Below are 27,416 nucleotides of genomic sequence, written 5' to 3'. Positions count from 1 at the left end.
ACCGGAGCCAGGCGGACAGGGAGGAAGGGTTGGGCTGCAGCCTGCCTCAGAGCATGGGGTACTGCGATCTGTGCCTGCCCTGCTCCTCTTAGCTACCCCGGCCGTGGACTGGCTGTGGACCCCAGGGAGAACAGCATGCCTGAGCTCTTTCTATGAGCGGTTTAGAAGGGATTTTGTTTTTAGCCATACATTATTCCATGATCTCCCTGTAGTTAGGAAATGTTGTGTTGACTTCCCGCCTCAGACACTTGCTTTGTCTCCAGCACAGGAAGCTCATCCGCCGCTTGTCTTGCTTTCCAGGTTAATGCCTTGTAGCACGGTTACAGAGTGTGGCGAGCGAGGAGTTTAGTGGCATATTTCATCTCCGGCCTTAATGCATTCGGCTTCTCCTTGTTTACAGTCATTGCTTAACTCCTGTGTGCCTGACCAGCTCCAGGCATTGAGTTTGTGCGTTACCCCTTTATCATGGCTCTACCAGCGCTGGTTGCAGAGTACAATTTCAAGGCAGGTTCTGGCAGAGCCTTGTTTTTAATTGCTTTCTGAATGAAAAATGGTGAGTCAATGACCGAAGCTGGATCTGGAGTGTGTTCCATAAACTTGTAGCATTGTATGAGAACATACGGCCACCGGCTCGTACTCTCAGGACTTTGGGGACTGTTCCCTGGAATAAATTAGCCGATCTCAGGCTACGAGAGGCCTGATAAAAGGACATCAAAGCGCGGTTGATTTTTGGGCCCGTACCCCATAGGGTTTTATGCGCTATGCATAATGATTTGAACATTATGCGTTCTTTGATGGGTAGCCAGTGTTGGGCTTTTAGTGCCGGTTTAGCCGACTGAGTTCTGGGGTTGTTGTGTAGCAGCCTAGCTGCACATTTCTGCACCACCTGCAGTTTCCTTGTGGTAGCCTTCGGGGAGCCCAGGTACAGAGACTTACAATAGTCCAGCCGGCGCAACACTAATGCTTGAACCAAAGTCCTGCGTGCAGTTGCTGGAAGCAATTGCAAACTTTTCTGCAGTTGCCTTATAATGCCATATCATGTAGCTCCTACTTGTACTGCTTGATGGTCCAACTTTAGTGACCTGTCTAGCCATATTCCTAAGCTTTTGATCCTTTCTTTGTGTTTTGGAGTTGGACCCAAACAATTGGGTCATTTCAAAGAGGGAGAACTGATAGTGTGACTGCCAAGGATCATTAACTCCGTCTTATCTCCGTTAAGCTTGAGATACGACTGGTCCATCCAAGTGGCCACCATTCCCAAGCAGGCTTCTAAGTTGACTGACACCTTCTTAGGGTGATTTAGAGCTACCACTAGCTGAGTGTTGTCTGCATAGGTCACAAACTGGACCCTGTAAGGGAGGACTATCTCAACAAGGGGTCTTAAATACACATTGAAAAGGGTGGGGCTCAGTGAGGACCCCTGTGGTACTTCACATGTTAGCCGGACCTTTCTTGGGGTAGAATTGCCTGCGAATACCTGGTATGATCTGTCTGTTAGGAAGGATTTGAACCAGGAGAGGACTTTGCCTGACACTCCCACTGCTTTAAGTCTTTCAAAGAGAATGTTGTAGTTGACAGTATCAAACGTGGTGCTCAGGTCAAGCAGGACGATCGCGGTGCTCAGGTCAAGCAGGACGATCGCCACTGTGCCTCCTGTATCAAGGACTTTCCATGATTCCTCCATAACTGTTAACAAGGCTGTTTCTGTGCCTTGTTTTGGTTGTAAGCCCGTCTGTGAAGAATGTAAAATCGAGTGGCATTCAAGGTATTTAGTGAGGGTCTTATTTACATGTTTTTCTAAAATGTTGCTTGTCATGGGGAGTAGTGAAACCGGCTGATATTTGCTCCACACTTCCGGGTTGAGGTTGTTTTTTTTTAGTAGTGCCTTAACCATAGCATGTTTCCACGACCTAGGCTCTTGGGCGGCAATTATGGAAGAGTTGAGTACTTCCAATAATACCGGTAGTATAAACTCCTTTACCTTATGCATCATGTGCACCGGGGCTGCATCACAAGGGGATCCTGATTTAATTGTGGTGAAAAGTTGGGAGAGGGTGGCTTTATCTAAAGTGGGAAGATCTTCTAGAAGAGCATATCAGCCCTCCACACTTTCTGATTTAGAGTCCAGGTTCTCGGGGCCAGAAGCTGGGGGAAATGTATTGTATATACCCAGAATAAAATTTAAAAAATCTGCTAATTCCATACAGCGTTGAGGTGCAGACTCTGCGGGTAATTCGGGCTAGGGGCAATTAGTCAGTTTTTTTGCTATTTGGGCGATTTCCCTAGGAGCATTGGCTGCCCCATTAATTTTCTCCTCTTAGTATAGTGCCTGAGCTCTTAGTTTCTGTCTGATATATTTTGATAGCTTCTCTGTATTTCTGTTTTTTCTCTAAGCTGTAATCTTTCCTCCAGGCCCTCTCAAGTTTTTTACATTTTAGTTTAAATTCACGTACTTTAGGGGTGTACCATGAAGATCGTTTTTCTTTAGGTCTTTTTTTTACTAACAGAAACCACCCACCCACCCATCCAGGCTCACCAAGGTGTTAACACCACCTGTAGACGTGTTATATAACGTTATGTGCCGTTTTATAAGCTGATCCTTCATTTTCAGAAAACGTTTCTCTAAATTTCTTTCACATCTAGAGTGTGGGACGGCAATCCAGTTACCTAGTAAGGAGATTTGCTATCTAAATCTTCATCCCAATCTTTTTTTAAGCCACGTGAACGTGTTTTCCTAGATGGATATTGTTCGAGGAAATTGTTGGAATAGCAAAATCTTAAACACACAGTTCTACTAGTTTGTTTTTCACTATGGTCAGTTTTTCTGCACAGAAGTGTTAAACTCTTGAATTACATTGGAGCAATGGCTCTCAACCAGTGGTCTGCTGACCGCTGCGAGCACCGCAGCTGTTTAGGGAACTAAATATTAGCAGATTAATAAAGCATGAACTCATAAATAAATGCAGAATTAAAATGGAAAATTAAAAAATACTCTGTAAATAGCTTGTGTGGCCTTGTCCTTCCTCTTGTGTGTGTCCCTTTCCTGGAACATGAATGCTTTACAAGTGTCTTTCCACTGCTTGCTTTTCCAGTGCTACAATTTTCTTTTGTGTGCAGCACTCCATACATTAGAGTGCATGTGTAATCAGTTGCCTTCCTCCATCTACTTCTCTTCCTCTACACTCTGTGTTCCTATTTGTCACCTGTGTGGTTCTCCCAGACCATTCAGTGTAGCACTTGCTCTCATGTACTTCTCCACCCACACTGCTTTTATCACCTTTTTGGCTCGCCATAGCCTATGTCAAGTTGCTGTCTCTCCTGTTTCTTTTCCCAAACCTATTCTTGCTTCCTTGCCTTGCTCTCTATTTTGCTTTGCACCACCCGAGCCCTTACAAGTTGCTTCCAACCTTCCATGCCCTCCATGTTGTTGACCCCCGCTATGCCCATCATAATGCTCCCCCCACCCACATGCTTTGTGATGTTCGTCCACCCACATCCTTTGTGATGCTCCCCCCATTATAGTGCTACTTATTTTTTATTTACCAATCCAGGTTTTGAGGGTTTCTTAGTCACGCTTCACAGCATTGTGGATGCAGTGCATCATTGCTAGAAACATTAGCAAAGCCATTACGGCCTAAATATGAGGCCTATTGGCTTTGTAGCAATTTGCCCTCCCTTCTCCCATTTCTTCTCATTCCCCTACTTCTTCCTCATCCTATAATCTCTTTCCTACATTCTACCCTTCCGTTCACTTTCTTCTATAATTGTCTTTTTGATTTCTCACTCTTTCCCTTCTCTTTAATATCCTTATTTTTGCCATTTGATACCCCTTTTTCCCCTTTTAACCTTTTTCTCTATCTTTCATGTCCCTATCGACGACTTCTTTCTAGTCTCCTTGCTATCTTTCACACCATCAGCCTTCTCTCTCTGATCTGAATTTTGCTCTTATTCACTCCTACGTTTCCTTTCTTTATTCTTAACATTTTCTCCCCAGGCAAACGCACAACTGCAGTTTCTGACTTTTGACCTTTCACCGGGCATCAAAGTTTCCCAAAAGGCCAATCTTTCCTGTTATTCAAAGTCTTTATCCAAAACACATAGATAAAAGACACCGTCATTTGCAATACCCAAAGCTCTAACTCTCGCCTAATGCATTGCAAATGCTTGTCTTTAAATATCATTAACGCAAGCACTGAAATGTCTTGTGCTTTGTGTTTTGTTTTGGATATGTGACCGGATTAATTGCACAGATGCACCAATGATATATAGTCTGTTTCTGTGTTTTTAATTTCTGCCCAAGACCTAAAAAGAAATGCTTAGTGAAATGGGAGTGTTGACCACTCTTAAACGTGCATTTAATATTGATGACGTAACAACTGCAAGTGGTGGTAGGAGTTTAATTTGTTGTCTGTAACTGGCAGTTTAAACTTAAAGTTCTCTTTTGCCAGTAACAGCAAGGGCCTCTTCATTATACTGCTACCGAAGGCTGCCATCTTTCCCAAATATATCACATGCTTCACGCCTCGATGTCATTGATATATCAAAAACAACCACATCCATGAACCCAAAAGAAGGACTGTTTCGCCAGCTCTGCCAAGTACCATGCATCAGGCGTTAGACTAACGCATATCTGAAAGAGACACGTTAGTATTAGATTCCTTACCTTAGAATATCCCCAGGCGTCAGACTGGATCCGGAAACTTTTGCGTTGCAGTACCCTTGCGCGTCGGTAGGCGTCGTCTGCGGCTCCGCGTCCGTCGTCGGCGTCGTGGGCGCCGTGATGACGTCGTCGGAGTACTTAGACGCCGCCTCCGCGTGCGGACGTCAGTTCTTCTTTTTTCCGCGCCAGCAAGCGCAGATCTGGAAAAAGCAGTAACCCTAGTCAATTTTTGACTAACTTTTTGATCGTTTTTTGATCATTTCTCGACTCCGATTGGTGCCGTAGGGATGCCCGGCTTTAAGCACTGCGAGGATTGCGACCTCACGATGTCGGTCACTGATCCTCACCACCTGTGTTTAACTTGTCTAGGCGTTGATCACGACGACAAGGCCTGCTCCGACTGCCGGGCCCTCTCTTCGAAAGCCAGGCAGGAGCGGTCCCGGAGGCGACTCGAACTCCGGCAGTCGGTCCCGCGCCGCGAGAGGTCTCGGTCCCACGGGAGGTCGAGAGACAGCTCGCGGGCTCGGAGCCACCACAGCTCCGAGAGTAGGCCGCACTCCTCCGGGTCGAAGTCGTCGTCAGGTAAGAAGCACAAGAAGTCCAAGAGGCGTCATCGCTCTGCGGACTCCCCCCGACGCTCGCGCGATGCGGCCGGGGGTTCGGGTGGCACCGCCCATGCGGCTCCGTCGGAGTCGCGGGCGCGGCGTTCAGCTCCACACCCTCCGTTCCCTGGGCTCAACGCGACGCCGGAGGAGATCGAGCGCTTCCTCATGGCCATGAGGAAACTCTCTCCTCCGACGGGCTCCGCGGCGCCTTCGGGCCCAGCGGACCCGTCTGGGGCCTCTAGCGGGTCGGGGGTTTCGGCCCGACGCCGTCGGGTGCTTCGGGCCCGGCGCCGCAGGTTCCCGCTATCCCGCAGGGTACAGTAGCCCCGGCGCCTTCGGGCCCGGCGCTGCGGGACGCCGCTAGACCTTCTTTGGGATCTGGATCATCGCCGGTGGACCTTACGACCTCCCCGGCGTCGGACCATCAGGTGTCGCCTCCGGCGCCGTCCTCGGGCGGTGCCGTCCCCGATGCCCCCTTCATTCCTGTTCTGACGTCGGGACGGCCCCGATGGGCGCCGCTCCAGACGTCGTTTGGGGAGTTTCACTTCTATGAACAGGCCCCATTAGTTGAGAACCCTGAGTTTCAGGAGATGGGTGATGAAGGGGATTGGGAGGGGTCTGAGGACCCTCTGACCCGAGAGTGTCAGTCTCATGAGGACTGGGCAGGAGACCTTGGGGAGGCCAGTGGCCTGGACACCTCTCCAGACACTGGTTTTGTCTCCCCTCCTAACGTGGCTTCGGAGGAGGGGGCAACCTACAGTGTGGTGTTGATGAGGGCTGCCAAGGCCTTGGGCCTTGAGCTCCCCGTCGCGGCCGTGAGGACTAATCTCCTCACTGAGGTCCTTAAACCGCAGTCAAGCTCGGCCGAGCCTCTGCTGCCCTTTAATGAGGCCTTGACCGACGTTCTTCTGGGCACTTGGTCCAAGCCCGCTACGGGTTCGCCCGTAGATAGGAACGTGGCCAGACGCCACCGCCCAGCATCGGGCGACCCATGTTTCCTGTCCACCCACCCTACCCCCGAGAGCCTGGTCATCCAGGCCTCCAATTCCCAGACCGCATTCCGGTCGGCACCTCCGGACAGGGAATCCAAGAGGTACGAGCAGTACGGTAAAAAGATCTTCTCGTCCCTTAGTCTGGGACTGCGGTCTTCCAACACCGCATGCCTCTTGGGCCGCTACACCCACTCTCTGTGGGATACGGTTGCGGAAGTGCTGCCAGAGTGTCCGTTGGAGGTACGGGCCAAACTCGGCCAAGCCCTTGTGCCAAATATTCTATACGGTGTGGGCTGGATACCACCGACTCACTAGGTAGAGCGATGGCAACGACGGTGGCGGTCAGACGTCACGCCTGGTTGAGGTCCGCCAACTTTTCGGCCGATGTCCAGAACACCTTGATGGACATGCCGTTTGATGGCCGTCGCCTCTTTGGCGACAAGGCAGACCAGGCGCTCGAGCGCTTTAAGGACTCCAGGGCTACGGCCAAGTCCTTGGGCCTCTCGGCCCCGTGCCAGGAATCGGCTGCCTTTCATTCCTTTCGTGGCCACGGAAGGGGTGCACCCACACGTGCTGCCAGCCACGCCCAGCAGGGTAATACCCAACGCGGTGGCAGCCGTGGGAACCGCCGTCCCGGCGGTCGGGGACAACGGCGAGGTCAGTCCACACCTTCCCCCGCAGCATCCGCCTCAAAACCCTCCTAGTCCGTGCTTTCAGGCCCATGTGACGCCAGTGGGGGGCAGGGTTCGCCATCACCACCTCCACTGGCGCACCGTCACTTCGGACAGGTGGGTGCTGCAGATCGTCCGAAGGGGCTACTCCCTCCCCTTCGAGGCGACTCCTCCAGCCATGCCACCGCAGAACCACCGTGTATCGGGGGATCATTTGCGACTTCTGCAGGAGGAAGTTGCGGCCCTCTTGGCCAAGGGGGCCATCGAGCGCGTTCCTGGGCCAGAAGTAGGGTGTGGTTGCTACTTCCACTACTTTCTGGTACCCAAGAAGGGCAACGGGGGCCTACGCCCTATCTTGGACCTAAGGAACGTCAACGGCTTCCTCCGGAAGGAGAAGTTCAAGATGCTGACACTGGCTCAGGTCCTGGCTGCCCTGGACCCAGGAGACTGGATGGTAGCGTTGGACTTGCAGGACGCTTATTTCCACATCCCCGTCCTGCCGGCCCACCGGCGCTACCTGCGGTTCACGGTTGGCCACGAGCACTTTCAGTATACCGTGCTCCCCTTCGGCCTTACCAGCGCCCCACGGGTATTCACAAAGGTGATGGCGGTGGTCGCAGCTCATCTGCGCAGGTTAGGGGTTTCAGTCTTCCCCTACCTCGACGACTGGTTGTTGAAAGCGGGCTCGCCCCAGACAGTCGTCAGCCACCTCCAGACTACGGCAGATCTCCTGCATCGGCTGGGGTTCTCCATCAATGTGCCGAAGTCACACCTGTGCCCCTCTCAGAAGCTCTTTTTCATCGGAGCGGTTCTCGACTCGGTGCGGTTTCGGGTTTATCCACCCGAACAGCGGGTCCGGGATATTCAGGCTCTGATTCCCATCTTTCAGCCGTTATCCCGGGTCTCGGTCAGGTTGACGCTGCGGCTTCTGGGGCTGATGGCCTCCTGCATCCTGCTGGTGCATCACGCCAGGTGGCGGATGCGGGCTCTGCAGTGGGACCTGAAGTTTCAGTGGGCCCAGCATCAGGGCAACCTGTCCGACCACGTCCTGATCTCGGAGGGCACTGCGAGACCGCTGCAGTGGTGGCTCACGGACCGCGATTGGGTCAGCGGCAGATCCCTCTCCCTTCCCCAACCGGAGCACGTAGTTGTGACGAATGCGTCCCTCCAGGGCTGGGGAGGCCACATAGGAGAGGCGGAGATCAGAGGCCTCTGGTCTCCGGCGGAGGCCCGGCTCCACATCAACCTGTTGGAGTTACGGGCGATTCGTCTAGCACTGAAAGCATTCCTCCCCTCTGTCCGGGGAAGTGTAGTGCAGGTGTTCACGGACAACACCACCGCCATGTGGTACTGCAACAAACAGGGCGGGGTGGGGTCGTGGACCCTTTGCCAGGAGGCTCTGCGCCTCTGGCACTGGCTGGAACGCCAGGGCGTGACCCTGGTGGCTCAACACCTGGCAGGTTCTCTGAACGCCAGGGCGGACGAGCTCAGCCGTCGGTGCATGATGGATCACGAATGGTGTCTGAACTCGGACGTGTCGCAAGGCCTCTTTCAGCAATGGGGAGAGCCTTGGTTAGATCTATTCGCCACCGAAGAGAAAGCGCAATGTCATCAGTTCTGCGCGTTGGCATTTCCAAGGCGGCACTCGCTCGGAGACGCTTTTCGTCACGAGTGGAGCTGCGGTCTACTGTACGCCTTTCCGCCTATACCACTTCTGCCCAGAGTCCTGAAGAAGATCAAGCGCAACCGGGCCCAAGTCATCCTTGTGGCTCCGTACTTGGCTCGAAGGTACTGGTATCCAGAGCTACTCAGTATGTCAGTCGATCCCCCGGTTCGTCTGCCTCTTCAGGAGGACCTTCTGTCGCAGCAGCAGGGGACGGTCCTCCACCCGAACCTGTCCAGTCTCCACCTCCATGCTTGGAGATTGAGCGGCGACAATTGAGGCCATTTGACTTGCCTCCTGAAGTCTGTAACGTCATTCTGGCAGCCAGGCGTCCCTCCACAAAGTCGGTATACGCCTGCAGGTGGAACAGATTTGTGGCATGGTGCACAGCAAAGGCTGTGGATCCTCTTGCTGCCCCTCTTTCTGAGGTTCTTCTCTTTCTTCTATCTCTTGCCCAGCAGGGCTCTGCTCTGGGCACTATCAAGGGCTACCTTTCTGCCCTTTCAGCCTTTTTAAGGCTGCCTGATCAACCTTCTTTGTTCAAGTCCCCTATTGTAAATAGATTTCTAAAAGGCATCACACACACATTCCCTCCTGTTCCGTTTGTGATGCCTCAGTGGGACTTGAACCTGGTTCTTACGTTTTTTATGTGCGCTCCCTTTGAGCCACTTCACAACTGTCCTCTTCGCCTTCTTACTCTGAAGACTGCTTTTCTGGTTGCCATCACCTCTGCCAGGAGAGTGAGTGAGCTCCAGGCCCTTTCTTGTACTCCACCTTTCCTTTCCGTCCATCCGGACAAAGTGGTGTTGCGTACTAAACCATCTTTCCTGCCCAAGGTTGTCACGGCCTTTCACATCGGGCAGTCTATCACCTTGCCAACCTTCTTCCCGCCACCGCATCCCTCTAAAGAGGAAGAGCGGCTCCACCGTCTGGACCCAAAACGTGCGCTCTCATTTTACTTGGATCGCACACGCCAGTTCCGGGTGGATGACCAACTCTTTGTTGGTTACGTGGGCGCTAAGAAGGGGAAAGCGGTGCACAAGAGGACCATCTCCCGGTGGATCATCTTGTGTATCCAGGCATGCTACTCCTTGGCTAGAAAGGAGCCCCCTGTTGGATTGCGGGCTCACTCCACCCGAGCCACGGCAACTACAACTGCCCTGGGCCGGGGAGTGCCCTTACAAGACATCTGTCAGGCAGCTACGTGGGCATCGCTGCACACGTTTGCAAGACACTACTGCCTGGACAGCCAAGTCCGGAGGGATGGCTTCTTTGGCCGTTCCGTCCTCCAGGACTTTCTGGTGTGATTATTGGTTCGCAGACCCACCACCGGGGTTGGTATTGCTGGGGTATCTATTCTAAGGTAAGGAATCTAATACTAATGTGTCTCTTTCAGATGCACAAGTTACTACTTGTGTAACGATATACCTGTAAGAGACATTAGTTAGTATTAGATTCCTTACCGACCCACCCATCCTCCCCGTTCTGCGAACCGATATCTAGGGTTAGGGTTACCCCCTTTCAGGGCCCTAGTTTCAATGGCACCAGTGTTGGTTTTTAACATGGCTCTGCGTTTCTTGCGCGGAAAAGCTGTGTCTAAGAACTGACGTCAGCACGCGGAGGCGGTGTCTAAGTACTCCGACGACGTCATCACGGCGCCGACGACGGACGCGGAGCCACAGACGACGCCTACCGACGCGCAAGGGTACTGCTACGCAAAAGTTTCCGGATCCAGTCTGACGCCTGGGGATATTCTAAGGTAAGGAATCTAATACTAACTAATGTCTCTTACAGATATATCGTTACACAAGTAGTAACTTGTGCATCAGGGTGGTGATCCGCATCACCTCACTGAAATGCAAAGTCACCCATTATAGCGCCTCAGCTGTAAAGCTGAGATTGCTGCTATAATTATAAAGCACCATAGAAGCTGCGGTGGCGGCGCACGGTGTGCGCTGCTTCCTGCAAACTAAGGGTGGTCTTTGGCTCAGCTATAGCACCGTTCAGCTGCAGACAGAGTGGTGTGCTACAATGTTACAAAGTTTCAAGTATATCAACGCGCCACGATATCCCTGACATCAGAGGAGGATGGGTCACGTCAGAGCCCAATTGCTACTTAGTGTCTTGACTGACAAGTGACTTTAGGTGGGCCTGGCTCCTGCTTCCTGAGGCAGGAGTGGGTGGGCCTCCACGCAGATCAAAATTGGCTGCTGGAGCAATCGTGATCCCGTCCCCATGGTTGACTGCCGCAAAAAATAATGGCTTGCTTTTGGTAGCCTACACGCCTGGGGTATCCGGAGGCTGCTACCGTACCCGGCCCCATTGGTGCCATCATGGCTACATGTGTGTAATCAGGGCTGAGCAGCAGAATAATTGCTGCGGAACTGAGCCACAGTCAGCTGTACTCCGCATAATCATTGCTTGCGGCCAGCCGGCCGCCAACGGTGGTCCGAGCCAGGTTAGTGTTTATTTTATATTGATATAACCTCATGGCCTGTGTTCCGCGTCGTCTGTTGCCCCTCTGTGGATCCTTGGGAGAGCGGGGTATCTGAAACGGTTTGTGGCCTCTTTTATTTCCTGGTCAAGGCCCCTCCCCCTCTTGTTTCTTGACAGCGGCAGGTCTCGAAAAAAAGTCAGAAGCAGCACATGAAGGTGGATTCTTCACTTACTTAATACAGAAAGCCTCAGTCTGCCTGGCCGGCCAGATCAGCTATCACAGCACAGCAAACAATCTCCCATAGGGAACAAATATTTATTAGAGCGTCTTGTTAAAAAGCGAAGGCCATGTCCGGTTTATTCTTGGTGCCCAATGAAATGGCACTATTTACTTTTGATTTATTAGGGCGTCTTCTTAAAGTTCTTAGAATTTCGACCATTTACTCCAGTGGAAACGGACAGTGCAAACAGGTGAACTGCTCACCCAGGTGTATGTGTAAAGTATGGATCATGTCAATCACGCTGCCTTTCCATAAATTACAGCTACCTGCTTAGTTGTGACCTAAATGTGTGTCCCCCAGTCTCAGCTATCTAATGCAGCTGTGCTTACTGCTCATGTCGCTGTACGTGAGTCTGCGAGTCACGCAGCTAATTATAATTACATTATGAATGTCTTTCAGTGTCTTTTGTCTGCAATTTTGGCTAGCGTCTGACAAAGGGAATTTTTATATTTCTTACGCTTTGCAGCAGTTAACTTAGTTTCTCGTTGCTCAAATGGGTGCAATTTCTGATATTTATGTATTTCCCTTGTCTTCATTGCTTGATTTTGCTCGCGAGACAGTGTCACTCATAGACATAGAAATGTCAATCATAATTACGAAAATGTCACACATGGCAATGTGAAACCTTGGCAGCTATGTTTCGCCTGTCCCATAATCAGAGACGTTTTAATGCATGGGCAAAGTGAGCTCTGGCCCAGGGCCCCAGCCTTTCAGGGGGCCCCCTGACAGAGTCACCTCCATTCTCCAGAGTTTTGCCCTAATGACCTTGAATAAACAGTTTTTTTAAATACTGTTTTCCTTTTATTTATTTTTTATGTACCTGATGTGTGAGAGTCTGGAACAGCCATTTTGCAGCGAAATGTTGTGTTTGTTTCATGCAATATACATAACAAAATGTTTATTTTAGATCAAAACAAGGCCCCACATATAAGAAATGGGAGGGCATCACAGAGAATACTTGCAGTAATATTGGTGAGCTGCTGCAATGTTACAATAGTGAAAACACACATAAATATCCCTGAATATTAGATGTAAACACATTTAGGGACTTATTTATGAAATGTTATGCATCGCCGTGTGAAAACAAGTATGCGTCACTTCTCAGTGTGCCCTCCTTGCGACATGATGGATGTGTCATATTTACTGTATGACGCATCATGTCGCAAGGAGTTACAGATACGTCAGTATTTCTGACTTATCTGTAGGCGCAAAACTGATGCATTGCTCGGGTGTGTCTGAAAATAGACGCAACTCCAGCAATGTGTCCTGGGGCAAGCCCCATGTGAAAAGGCCTGCGTCAGTCTAACACCTGCTGTGAAGCATGTGTAAGATATTGGCACAATGGCATCCTAGAAGTGGCACACTGAGTTCTCAAAGATTTTAATGCACCACTTCTACGAGGCTTTTTGCGGGGTAACACCCAACCTGCATATATTATGCTGAAACTTGGCGCAAGTATAATGTTTTGCAGGGGTTTACAACGTGATGCATCTGCCTAGATGCGTCACTTTGTAAATAGGGCGTAACATGGCACATTGTTTACACTGCCAGTGCATCACAAAATATTACGCACAGGAGGTATAAAAAATAAAGCAAAGCCTCATAAATAAGGCCCTTAGAATTTGGACGAGTGTTATTTTGCACTGTGAGGGACCTAATGAAATAAAATAGTGTATTTATAAAGCACGCAGCTACTCAGACTAGAGTGTCCTGGCGCATGGCAGCAAGAGGAAAACATGCGTAAAAGACCCATCAGTTATTAACAATTGTGCGCCTAGAAAGCAGAGGGATCTGCCTCCAGTGCGGGCACTGCATATTTTAGGCATGATGGTCAGGTTGGCATTGGAAGATTTTAGGGGTCTAGATGTTGTGTAGCGATTAACGCGCTTATCTAGGTAGCAGGCTCCTAAGCCATGGAAAGCTTTAAAGAAGATGGTTGTCGCTTTGAAGTCGATCTGTTCTTTTATACGGAGTCAGTGTAGAGACTTAAGAATAGGGGTCATCCTAGATCTGGGTTTAGGTCTCAGGATGGATCTGGCTGTCTTTATACACATTTCTGTCCTCAGGTAGATAGGGTTTACACCATTTCTGTTCCATTTTTCTACAATTTCTTTTGCTAGATCTGAGGGAATCGTTAAACCATGGAGCTGGTGTGGCCGACCTCTTTGAGGAGCGGAAAACAACCGGTACTGCTGCATCAATGTTGGTTCGGAGCCATGAATCTATTGAGAGGGCGTCCGAGTCGGTGCAGCCAGACAGCTCCAGCGAGGAACGACTGTGGGCGTCTGCTAACATTGGGATGGATATTTTATGGAACGTCCTGTAATTAGAGACCCACTGTCCTGCGTTAGCCCAAGGGGCTGTGGTAGCATTTGGAATTACACATTTGTGAAAGATTTGGTCCAGGGTATGGTCCTTCTCATGGGTGGCTGAAGATATAGATAGAAACATGTTGCAGGCTTGCAGTGTGTTCAACAAGGAAATTGTTTGAGGGTCTTTTCCATTGTCCATATGTATATTGAAATCTCCCAGAATAAGGCAGTTGGATTTTAAGGCCAGGGAGGTGATGGCTGTATTAAGCTTAGTAATAGAATTTCCAATTGCACTGGGGGGTCTGTAAATCAGAAATCCAGCTATGCTATAATGGGGGGATAAGGTACAGCGGAAGCCTAAGCAGTCTAGTTTTTGATTGTAAATTATGGCGACACCGTCCCCCTTCCCACTCGGTCAGTCCCTCCTAAGGATTTTATAACCCATATGGATGGCAGAGGTGATAGTAGGGTTGGAGGCTTCAGACAGCCAGGTCTCAGTAAGAAGTAAAAGATAAGGCTGTTCGTCTAAAATTAGGCCATAAATGTGTGCTCATGCTTTTGCATAGAGCGACAATTTAAAAGAGTGGCCTTTAAGTCCTCTGTTTTCTTATTGTTTTTACACTTATTGTTGCATGGGAGGATCTTGGTGCGAGTTTTCTGGGCTGGAGGAGAGACCATTTGCACTTATTGCATCGAAAGTCTACCTCCAACCTCTGATCAGATTCTGTACACTGACATAATGGTAGCCGCCTAAGGCTAAGCAGTTTTCCCTATTATAATTTAGTGGAGGAAACTCACGGGAGAGAAACTGGGCAGCATGGCTGGCGCCGTACGCCTCCGGGCACTGACGTGCTTGCCTGCGGTGCGTCCACTGCGCACGTCCACTGCCAGCATCCGTTTGCATCGGGAATATATAGGCTAATGCCTATGATGCAAACTGGATCGCTAACGCAGCTGAGGAAGCAGAAACTGTGTAGGCGGAAGTGAGGAGCCCGATAGTATCCCCAGCCCTCTGTACAATCGGATTATCAGCCGCAGCGGACCAGGACTGGAGGAAAAGCGAGATGTGAATCGAAGCAGCTAAGGAGGTGTAGGCAAGCAAAATCAAGTAAAGTGCAAGTGCGCGTAGGTAGAAGAAATTGTTAAAAAGCACAGAGTAGACGATTTGGCAGACAGAGATCGGAGATATGGATGACACTGACTGGCAGGATGCGACTGCGTTGCCTAGAGAGGTGGCAGTCTTCTCTAGATTACGGTTGGTACAGCTGAAAATGCTACACAGGACCTATTACACACGGGTGACACTGCATAAGGTAGGAAGAACCCCTGACCCGTACTGTCTATCCCTATGTGGTGAAATAGGTACATTCTATCACACTCTGTGGGAATGCCCACTGCTTACACCTTACTGGGCATCAGTGATGGACACTATTACAGAGGTCAGAGAGAAACAAGTTGTGCTCGATCCTAAGTGCTGCCTTCTGAATGTATGGGAGCCTTTAGACCTTAACCATGCTGAACGTCAGTGGACAATGACGGGAATGATTGCCAAACGAAATCTAGCGCAGAAATGGGGGATGGCACATGCTCCAACTCTACTCGAGTGGTGTAGGGATATCGATTTGGTCATGGCCGGCCGAGAAGGCTACATACATTCACAGAGGATGTCCAAAGAAATAGGGAAGAGTATGGGGCAAATAGAAGGCCTACAGGGGGAACATATATACACCTCTGATATTGGATCATGATTCGGATTATGAGATATAACGTTACTGAGGTCATTGAAGCAATGTTATCTTTGTGTGGAATGTTTACCGATAGACTGTGTACAACTGTCATCTCGATTGTAAGAAATGTATATGCAGATTGTATTTGCTTTTAAAAAAAACATTTAAAAAAAAAGCACAGAGTAATTCAGCCACATATACACAATTTAAAAACTATTAAAAACCTAGTAGCAGGGAAAGAAACACTAAATCCTACAGCTGTCAGCTGTGCACGTCCGTTTGCATCACAAATATATAGGCTAATGCCTATGATACAAACTGGATAGCTAATACAGCTGAGGAAGTGGATATTGCGTGGGTGGAAGTGAGGAGCCCGATAGTAGCGCCAGCCCTCAACTGAATCAGCGTATTAGCCACTGTGGAGCAGGAATGAAGGAAAAGCGAGATGCAAATCAGAGCAGCTAAGGAGGTGTAGGCAAGCAGAATCAAGGAAAGTGCAAGTGCGCATAGGTAGGAGAAATTGTTAAAAAGCACAGAGTAATTGAGCCACACATATACAATTTTAAAAATATTAAAAACCTAGTAGCAGAGCAGGAAACACTAAATCATACTGCTGTCAGATGCGCGCGTCCATTTACATCGGAAATATATAGGCTAATGCCTATGATGCAAACTGGATCGCTAACACAGCTGAGGAAGCGGAAACTGCGTGGGAAACAGGGGCTCAAATTGGATCATAAATTCAAAGGTGTCCTGAACAGGGGCCCCTAAAACTTGTTTGGCCCAGGGCCCCCAAAATCCTTAAGATGTCCCTGCCCATAATTGTGCACTTAAATGCGGTGGCCTTGTCGAAGTCGAGTCTCATTTGGAGAATGCCTGCAACAAACGAATGGCCAGAAGCATACTGTTTTGTCCATGCTGTCTCCAATGTATTTCTCTGCGCAGATTTCCAACCGTCAAAATCGATGTTAAACAATGCAGTTGGAAATATATCTGCGACGTGCTTCTCACTTTTCAACAGTGTTGACTGTGGAACAATGTGATCCAAAGCTCCTGCTTTAGAAGTACCCACACTGATTAGACATGTCCGTTATAGTGAGGAGCACGGGTACTGGACCTTTTCTGGCTTCGCCCCCCTCTTTTTGATTGATCATAAATACTGTTTACATGTTTTGCATCGTTAATTAAGTAGTAAACGAAGCTCAGCTATGTGCCGTCTCTGTTTTTTACTTTTAAAGGATTTGCTCTTTCCCATGTTTACAGCAGATCTTGACAGCTCTCAGAGAGGCAGAACTCCCTAAATAACCACCTGGGTCCTTAGATGTAAAACCTGAAATTGATTACACATCCCTAAGCACAGGCAAAAATGCGGACAGCCCCAGTGTGTCTACAAATAATGTAACGCTGAAAAGACTTGAATGAGATGGGTGCAGAAGCAAAGATTGGAGGCTCCACACTGAATACTCCTAAGCAGGAGAGCTTTAGTATACCCCACTTGCCAAAGAAAACTTAAATATCTGGCATCCCATTGCTGTAATTTAACAAGCTTTGCCTGCTGCAATTCTTATGTATTTTGTAAACAACACAGTTTGTTATTGAGTTCTTATCTTGATAAAGATCGGGCTCTATTGCATCAACAGGCTCTGAATAGAACCATAAATTACTGAAAATGGTGCAAGCACAGCCACCCATCACTCTTAGCTATCGAGCAAGCTTCCATTCTGCAAGCGGCACCGACTGCAGCCGCAGTGCTTGCGACACCCATGATCTGAAATAGATGCGGCACCAGAGCAGCCGCTCGACTCTGGACACTCAACCTAGTTGCAGCGCCCTAGCAGCTGGTTAAGTTACCTTCTGCCTTCCGATCGGCGCCCGCCGCAACCATCAGAAATAGGAATAGATACACTCCCAGACAAAGTAACCATTAATAAACAAAATGGAAATCTCTTACCTTGACTTCATGAAGTTATAAAATGAAAAGGGACCACAGCACCGTTATAGAAAGGAAGTTGCTCCAGCAAACCTCCGAGCACTTAGGAAGACAGAATAACAGATAGCCCGAGCACTTGTGTGGAGTGCTCACAGACAAAGAACAAGGAGAAGGGGATTTAGAAACTGAAGAGAGACTGGAAGCAACAGCGAACCATCCGTCTTTGCAAAAGTGAATGGCGGAGGAGCACATTACATATGAGACTAGATGCTTGCAGTTGAATCCGTGACATTTATTATTGTTTCTGCAAGCAGCCACAGGATGGGATAAGAAAATAAAAGGTGCTCGGAGTGAATGAAAACACCAGCGTTCCTGAGGAGGACTTGGAAACCAAGAAATAAGAAGATCCTAAAATGGTCATAAAATGTGAACAGTGGGATAGTGTACTCCAACTGACCAATGAGATTGACTTCCTCATCACACTAGACGTGGAAGCTCTCTATACTAACTTCCCCCAGAGAGCCACCCTAGATGTGCTAGAGGAGGAACTAAATTCAGCCACATGGCAATCACTACCACCACCCAGTTTCATCATGGAATGCGCTACACTGGCTCTCACGGAAACCTTCTTTGAGTTCAGGGGTCAGCTGTATCACCAAACACAGGGTACTTCCATGGGAAGTACCTTTGTCCCCGGTGTAGCCTGCCTCTATGTGGCTGCCTTTAAGGGACAACATATCCTCCATGACTCTAACCCATACCTGCACATCTACTAGATCCTACACAGAATGGTTTTAGACCTGGACATAGTACAGAGACGGCACTTCTATTCATGGTTGAACATCCCCGCTCTGTACTAGATGCAGGTCAAACGGCAGCACTGGTCCTCTTGGACCTTAGTGCCGCCTTTGACACTGTATCTCACACCATTCTTATTCGAAGGCTTAGTGAGGCAGGTATTTCAGGCAGGGCGTTGGATTGGTTTCAATCGTTCCTTTCGGAACGATCCTTTCAGGTTGTAGTGCCACCGTTCAGATCCAAGCCCCACGCTATCACTCAAGGAGTCCCACAAGGCTCGGCGTTGAGCCCCACTCTCTTCAACCTCTACGTTCAACCTTTGGCGGAGGTTGCGAAGAGTTGGGGTCTCACTATGGTATCATACGCCGATGATACCCAGTTGGCGGTGGCTCTTAATGGGGACTCTGACCAACTGGCATCGAACTTTGCGGATGGTTTGAGGGCCGTTGCTAGTTGGCTCACGGCCAACTGTTTACAACTCAACGCCCTCAAAACTGAGGTGATGGTGCTGGGGAAACATCCTGATCTGTGGGGTGCTAGCTGGTGGCCTAAGGAGCTGGGACCTCCCCCACAACCTGTCTCTGAACTCAAAAATCTTGGCGTCTTGTTGGATTCCAAACTAACCTTCTCGTTCCACACTAAGAAGGTGGCATCCATGTGCTTCGGCATTCTGCGTGGCTTGAGGCCTATCCTCAAATTTTTTGATGCCCCCACCCGCCAGATGGTGATCCAAGCTAGCGTACTATCGAGGCTCGATTACGCGAGCTCACTGTTCTTGGGCGCCAACCAGGCGGAAGTCCTGCGACTTCAACGGGTGCAGAATGCGGCAGCTAGGGCCCTGGTGGGCCTGCCGCGCTTCTGCTCAGCCCGTAGCACAATCTTCAATCTGCACTGGCTGCCAGTAATCAGGCGCATAGAGTTCAAGGCCCTCTGCTTTGCGTTCAAAATTCTTAAATCTGACACCCCTATCATTCTTCAGCACCTTTTGTCTTTGTACACCCCTTTGCGCAGCCTTCGTTCTGCCGGCCAAAATTTGGCACTTGTCCCCCGTTTTCAAAAATGTAGATTGGGTGGCCGATCGTTTACGGTCTTAGCCTCTAAACTATGGAACGCACTTCCTGCCTACATTCGCTCTTTGGATGACCTTTTTGCTTTCAGAAAAGCTGTCAAAACTCATTTCTTTCCTCTGTCTTATTAATCACTCCCTACTTTTTCTGTGTTGTTAGTTATGTTACCTTTTCCAGATATAGCGCCGGGACGCCCCTTAGCTGGGGCAGCTGTGCGCTTAAAAAATCCAAATAACATAACATAACATAAATACACAAAAACCCGGTCTCTAAGGCAAATCATTTACAAATGGAAAGTGTATCAATTACTGTAACTTTTTTGAAAACTGCAAAAACTCCTCTTTTTTCTTTCATATATGGTAGTTTGCAACACTTTTAAAGCCATTCATTTAAAACACTTTTTCAATAGTCCGTCCTCGAGAAGGCAATTAGTGACTGAAATATAGTTTACATGCTTCTCAATACATTCAGTACACAATATTTCTGAATAAGCAGAAAGCACCAATTATTGTGAAAAAAGTGCACTGGACAAAATGACCCCTCACGGGCGCACCACCAACGGGGTTACTGGTAGGTACTCACCAGATAAGCCCACTATTCTCATCATCAGTAGTCATTTTGTCCCAAAGAAAAAGTGTCCAAACAAAATAAAAAGTTGTAGGTGCAATGGAATAGCGAAAAATCGCACTTCACGTTGTGACAAAAAAGTGATTCAAATTGGCAGACACATTTATCGCAATTACTTTATTATTCACTAAGTGTGACCTGTCAAATTTAAAATAGGCAGGTTGCTATTCATGCATACTGATACCAAATGCCTATCTGTATCGGCATAGCAACCTGCCTATTTTTAATTTGACAGGTCAGAGGGAGAGAACACCACCCATGTGACAACATCAACCTACTGATAATATTGGGTTGTACAATCCTCCACACGAGTTCTATGAGACTCCAAGATGACTGAGTGCAATCAGTACATATAACTTACTAGATTTATCAAACTGCCGACCTAGATCCAATCACGTCATACACCACTTCAAAATGGCCGACAGAAACGGCACATTGGAAGCACCCCACTCACATTTTGACCTTAAACAAACAAATTCTGTAAGGTAGTAATTCCCAACCAGGATTAAGAATATTGGTCACCTTTGGCCACATACCCTATTATACTCAAACTGCAATAGGGACAAGACAGTCCTAATACACTGGTACTACTCAACACTCCAAAATGGCTGGCTAGCACGACGTCTCTCTACCATTGGAAAAACACACCTACTCACGAGGGCCCGCCCCATGACATGAGGCGAAGACCTTTATAACCAGGGAAGCTGGTGACCGCCTCACCTCCCGGACCCGGTAGGAGTGAGTAGGTCGTGGCAGACACGTAATTCGCAGAATCGTGAGCATTTTGATCAAACACGCGCCCCCTGATTCACCTGCACGTTAACTGGGGCTAGTTTGTTTATTGCCGTTAGGGTGGGAACCCCTGCTTTTTCAATACAGTTTTATACAATACGGCTCACTTCCTTGACCGATTGTATCAGCTACACCTCCGCACTCACCTGCCCTGTGACCGCCCCGAGCACCAGTATTAACATCACATTAAATTACAGGATGAGACGGATGACAGCCACCCGACCGCAGGAGGGGCGCGCTCGCGGCAATCCAAATGCTCCATTCGGGATAGCATGACTATCGGATAGCACACACACCCATACAACAGGACTTGACAAAAGGGAAATTTCAGGGCAGGCACATATTAACACCACAACTGCACACGGCTATTACTAAGCTTGTCACAGAGCGGGGGATACAACTGAGAACTTGAGAGACAGAAGGGCCGGTAGAGGGAAAGCCTAACCCTTACTTGACATCCTCACAACAATAAGGTTGGGTGTGTGAGGGCATTACAATCCAATACATGGATCCCCAACTCTGAACCCCCTAGGTCAAGTTGTTCACTGTTTCCCTGACTCTCTATCATTGAGGAACAGCATAACTTTTGGTTTCAATAGTGTACTTGGTCCCTGCTCTCGGGGAGGGGTAAACACAGGAAAAGGCATGACAAATGTATGCCTTGGACAAATGGGGAGAAAGAATAGGAGAGCAACGATGGAACCAGGCAAATGGGAAGCCTGTGGGCAGGTTGAAGCCCACAAAGTATATACAAGAAGCAAATACTGATGTGCCAATACTGAGGGTTCTTTCTTAAATTACTTAGAAGTCACAAATTAATCACTTCATGTGACCCCGAAAAAAACTTTGTACTTTATTATATTTCAATCCAAAACTATTTTTTGGGGGCAATTTCTGCATAAATCATTACAAACACCACAACCAAAATTTAAGGAGACACTTCTGCCTCAACTTCATCTATTTATACCAGAAATGTAAAAAAAATAAAAAAAAACTGACCAAAACTTATTGAAACATGGAACATAAATGACAAATTTTACATAAAGAAAGACAAATACTTAAGACACTAACGTGACAAGACAAACATACCCTAATAGGTTTGACATTATTTACACTTTTTTCCAAACTTGTATTTAAGCCCAAACAGTGTTCAATTCGACAAACTGTCCCTAGTCTGTTGAATAATTGATTTTACACTCTTCAAATCATTAGTTTTTTCTCTTCAGGACCAAAAAGCTATTTCTTGAGATCAGCCGATCTCAACTGTTCTAGAATGAATTAGAAACCATCTTCAATGTCCTTGCTGTCCAATTGTCTCGGTGGATATCTATTCCTTCAGTCACAGATGTCGGACAAAGAAATGCAGGACGCTGCCATGATTTGAATTCAGCTCACAGAAGGAAAGATTTGCACCTTTGAATTAGACAGCAGCGTCCCTTTAGATATCGAAGCAACTCTGAGATACCTGCCCAAGGAGATGTATTTAGATTATGGACATTGAAGATGGTTTCTAATTCATTCTAGAACAGTTGAGAGTGGCTGATCTCAAGAAATAGCTTTTCGGTCCTGAAGAGAAACCCCAAGATTGAAAAGCGGGGTTTGAAATGCGCCGACGATGTTTTTTTCAAACAGTGTTATAAAAATTATTTTGTCCTCCACTGTTTTCTGAATGAAAAAACTATTGATTTGAATAGTGTAAAATCAATTATTCAACAGACTAGGAACGGTTTGTCAAATTGAACACTGTTTGGCCTTACCCTTAACCGCATGCGAGCTGCGGTCATTTTCGCGCTGTGCGGCTTTTTTCGTTTTACCGCGTTACATGACGAGCTGAGCTCGTCATGAGCATGCGAGCGGCGCAACTCGTGACGAGCTCAGCTCGTCATGAGCATGGAAGGGGTTAAATACTAGGTTGGAAAAAAAGTGTAAATGTCAAACCTATTCGGGTATGTTTGTCTTGACAAGTTTATGTCTTAAGTATTTGTCTTTGTGTTCCTTTATGTAAAATGTGTCATTTATGTTCCATGTTCTATGTCTCAATAGGTTTTGGTCAGTTATTTTTTAACATTTCTGGTATAAATAGATGACGTTGTGGCAGAAGTGTTTCCTTAAATTTTGGTTCTGGTGTTTGAAATGATTTATGCAGAAATTGCCCAAAAAAGTAAAAAAGAATATGAATAGTTTTGTATTGAAATATAATAAAGTACATTAAAATAAAGTTTGTTGGGGGGGGGGGGGGTCACATGAAGTGATTAATTTGTGACTAATAAGTAATTTAAGAAAGAACCATCAGTATTGGCACGTCCATTGTTACTTCTTGATTATTGGGCTGAGCCAGAACCCTTTTATGTAACACAAAGTATATAGAGCATGTCTCGCCGAAACCTAAAAAGGAAGGATAACTTGTAAACTAACAGGACCAGGGAGAAGGGAACGGGTTTTCAGTAGCTTTCTAAGAGCGAGCGTATCAAGTGAGATTTTAAAAGCTGAAGGAAGGGAGTTCCAGAGGCAGGTGGCTACACCCGTGAAATGCTGTTTGAGGGCCAATGAAGTATGTAGGGCTGGTGTTTGTACGAGTGATTTCTTGCTCTGAAGTGCTGTCTGTCCTCCAGAAATGGTAAGACCTGACACTAAGTAAGCAGGGCTTGCCTGACAGAGGGCCTTGTGAGTCAGTACTGTATTATGGCATGGGTGCGCAGCCAGTTAAGTTCCTTCAGCACCAGTGTTGTGTGATTGAGTTCCACTTAGAAGAGATCAGCCCAACTATGGCTTAGAAAACTGCCTTGATGGACAGAGCAAGGACTAACGTAACTGTACAAAAATTGCATTTCTGTAATCCAAGTGGTAGTTGATTATATCGTGGACTTCTGTTTTAAGGTCGTTCAGTTCGTTGGGGGCGTCAGGACGTTTTATTTTTTCTAAGAGCATGGCGAAAGAAATTCGTGAATTGGACCAGTTTGTTGATGTCCTGTGTGAGAAAGTCAGAGTACATCATAGATAGGAGGTTTTGGGAAACTTGTCGAAGTAAAGTTAAATTCTTCATTTCTACATTTAACTTTTGTTTTTGCTTCAGCTTGATATGTTTACATGTGAACAAAGTACGTGTCAAAGGATTACTTTAATTTTATTTTATTGGAATACATCTCCTCTCATAATGTTAAAATGTTCTTTTTTTGTTCGAGAATACGCGTGTTTCCTATTTGTTTGTACTTTACTTTTCTTTTACCTTTTTGTCTTGTAGGATTAGAATTGCTGGAATCCGTGGAATTCAAGGAGTTGTTAGAAAAACTGTCAACGATGAACTACGAGCAACCATTTGGGAACCGCAGCATATGGACAAAATCGTCCCGTCTCTCCTCTTTAACATGCAGAAAATAGAAGACTCGGACGGGTATGCAACAAAACTTAATTGACCCTGTTTACTTCTGAACATTTTTGCTATATCTTGTGTTTGCTGTGAGTTGCCTTCGCAGAGGTGCTCGAACAATCACTGTGAAAACAGAAAGGACTTGACAGATGCGTGATATTAAGTGAATGTATATCTTGCAATAATATTCGAGAAGGGACAGTGGTTATGAGCTTCTAGGGTACTCGGTCATGATTTTGCCAATGTCAAATGTGGTTTCAAACACCAAGTAAATAAATATACATGCAGGTTAATATGTTTTCGATAATAAACTGAGGCCGAATCTTACAACTTTTGAGAAGGTCGTGGGGATCAGTTACTCGCAGTTGCCATGGTGACCAGTGCTGCCATCGTGATGGACTAGATTACAAAGGAGTAGGCTGATGTGAGCCATAGTGGCACCTTCCAGTGGACCAATCGCTGGCCTGCCTCTCACCTTGAGGAGACAAATGCAAAAAGAACAAATGCAAAAAGAACAATTGATGGACAGAATGCACAGCAATGTCATACATTCACCCCACTACAGAGATCTCGGGCTAAATCCATTGTTTGTGTGCTCCCTGGGCCATTCCAGTTTGAACCCAGCCATATGCAAATCAGTCTTGACCCTGTGCCCCATGGGAACAGCCCAGCCCGAACTGCCAAGCCAGGTCCTCCCTGGACTGGAAACAAGCATCCTAGGACCGGTTTCGGGCTTTCAACCGTCATCAGCCAGGATAACTTCACTCCAGTGGCATGGAGAGCACGGGACCCATGTCTGGGCATACCCGTCACACTCTGGGTGTTTGCGTAGCACTTCTCACATTGAGGTGGGCAATGCAGAGCAGTACTGTCAAGTGTAGGAAGCAGACATCTGCTGTTGTGTAAAACGTGTACTTCCTGATTGGCTGACTCAGTTTATGACATTTGACATCATCTTTTATTTGTGACTATGCCACTTTTGCTACTCATATATGGAGGTCTAACTACGAATATTTCTAATACTGAAATCCAGAATAATTAATCTGGATTCTCTATTGACTTGTTTCATTTTCTGTGCAAGCATATAGATGTAGATTCATCTGTCGGCTGTTAATGATAAATGAATATAGGGCATCCTTGCAATGGTGGAGCCTTTCCGCTTTAATCCTTTAAGTGCTGCCGTCGGCCAACGGTCGTCACGGGCACTACCTCCCCAGTGCTGCGTGCGACCGCTGGACGTCCAGTTCAGCACTGGATAATGGACAGCGCAGCACTGGGGAGGTTTATTTACGAAGCTGCTAAGGTGTTAATGGAATCCTATGTAATGAACACTTTTTGGTGAATATGGCAACAAACACTGTAGTAGTAGTAGTAGTGAAACTTTTACATTCTGCCTTATTTCAAGTCAGGACTAGTTGATGTTTTGCTGGTCTGCCTCAGCCCTTTAGCTCCCATCTGATTCTATAACATACACTTAGTCCCTGTAAAATCCTTCATCGAGCCCGTGCACTTGATTCCTGTGTATGTCCCCTACTAATGATCCGGACACCTTATTTCTTGATACCAAGCAATATTTTCGCCATTGTGGAGGAGGATGTTTGGATGTTGCCACCTTTTAGCATTTTTTATGAGGATTTTCTTCAAGGAGAGGCCGAATTGCTTCCCTTCTACTATGTCTACCAGATCTGCCACAAAATGTGCCACTTAGCTCGGCCTGCAGCGCCAACATAACATTTCTTCTTATGACATTATGACAGCTACAACTGTTTAGTTCTTGTTTGTTTCATAACTGCAGGAAGTGTTCTCTCTGAGCACTCATGTATACCCTGCTAGCTTCTTATGTTGAGATTTCACCCTTTTTCACTTTCTAACTGATGATATTTTACACCTTTTGTTTTCGTTAATGGATTACCATTGTTGTGCAGGTATTATCCATGTAAATGTTAAAATCTAATTTACTTGAGGGAATCTCAGAAAAACTGGAATTTTGTTTTGCCTGCCACTTTGTAGATGGGCGGAAGTCCATGCTCTTTTGAAAATACTGGAGAATGTTGTGAACCTAGCTTGGTAGGCTGATAGTTTATTGGTTCCTACTGATGTTAAGAACCTGTGTTCTCCTGGTATAAATTCTGAATGATTGAAATCTCTGGTATGCTAATCTATTCTCATCGGTCAACACATCAGTATGTTGCTCAGGCTCCTGTCTTTTAAAACTTTGACTTCTATACCACTGTATTATTCTTATTAATAGATTTATACAGCAAATAGCTGCCCCAGCGCGGGGGCGTCCTAGCGCTACCCAAAGAACAGATGCCGAAATACCACTCTAACAGACTCAAACAGTTACACCGGAAAGAGCCAGGTCTTTAAAGCCTTTTGAAAGGTCAGATGATTCTGGATTCCTCTGATGGACGTCAGGAGGGAATTCCAAAGTTGGGCCGCTAGGACCTTAAAAGATCGACCACCAGCTCTGGCTCTGTGAAATAGGGGGGTATACATCAATCCAAGGTTGGCAGAGCGAAGGGGGCGATTCAGGATCTCATGAACTAGCAGATCCGTTAAGATCGGGGGGCCTTGTTGTGACATTTTATGCGCTACACACAAGGACTTAAACTGAATTCTTTTGGCTATTGGCAGCCAATGAAGCTTAGGTAAGAGATTGGATACTGAACAAAACTTAGGCAGTGCCAACAAAGCACGGGCCGGTGCATTCTGAATTCTTTGGAGACGTAAAATACAAGATTTATTAGTGCCTAGATAAAGGGAGTTAACCATAATACAACTGTTTGACCTGGCATCCTTGACGTGGTTTCCCCTGACTTTTTGACTCTACCTCCTGTATTTTTGGACACTGTGCTGGATTTTGTTTTGCTGGTTTAGATGTTTTGGACACTTTGCCACTGCTGATCAGTGCCAAAGTGCAAGTGCTCCCTGGTTAAATTATTACTGTGATTGGCTATCCATATCTGAAAGAAACAGGTTAGTGTTAGATTCCTTACCTTAGAATATCCCTAGGCGTCAGACTGGATCCGGAAAGATTTGCGTAGCAGTACCCCTGCGTGTCGGTAGGAGTCGTCTGCGGCTCCGCATCCGTCGGCACCGTGATTGCCTGGATGACGTTGGCGGAGTACTTAGGCGCCGCCCTCGCAAGCTGATGTCAGTTCTTTTTTCCGCGCCAGCAAGTGCAGGTCCGGGAAGAGCAGTATTCCTAGTTAATTTTGACTAACTTTTTGATCTCTTTTGGATCCTTATCGACTCAATACCTCGACTTGCGGTGCTGGTAGGGATGCCCGTGTTCAAACCCTTCGACGATTGTCACCGCTTGATATCGGTGACCGACCCCCACCGTCGGTGCCTTTACTGTCTCAGGCCGACCATGATGACAAGTCGTGCCCCGACTGCCGGCCTTCACGTCGAAGGCTAGGCGGGAGCGGTCCCGTAAGCACCTCGAGCTCCGGCAGTCGGCCCCGCGCCGCTCGAGGTCCAGG

The 27,416-nt window shown here is 47.4% G+C and overlaps 1 protein-coding gene across 1 annotated transcript in view; it reads left to right on the top strand.

The window, feature by feature from the left end:
• The window catches only part of EFR3A (EFR3 homolog A), a 1,274,477-nt gene that overhangs the window by 605,431 nt on the left and 641,630 nt on the right, over positions 1 to 27,416 (top strand). Inside the window, exon 7 of the mRNA XM_078686747.1 lies at positions 23,803 to 23,952. Within this exon, the coding sequence (XP_078542873.1) occupies positions 23,803 to 23,952 (150 nt within the window). The remainder of the gene's footprint in view (positions 1 to 23,802; positions 23,953 to 27,416) is intronic.

The sequence above is a fragment of the Lissotriton helveticus genome, chromosome 4_1 (assembly GCF_964261635.1).
Source record: "Lissotriton helveticus chromosome 4_1, aLisHel1.1, whole genome shotgun sequence".
Taxonomy (NCBI): Eukaryota; Metazoa; Chordata; class Amphibia; order Caudata; family Salamandridae; genus Lissotriton; species Lissotriton helveticus.
The sequence above is the reverse complement of the archived record's forward strand: the minus strand, read 5'-3'. Positions and strand labels throughout refer to the sequence as shown.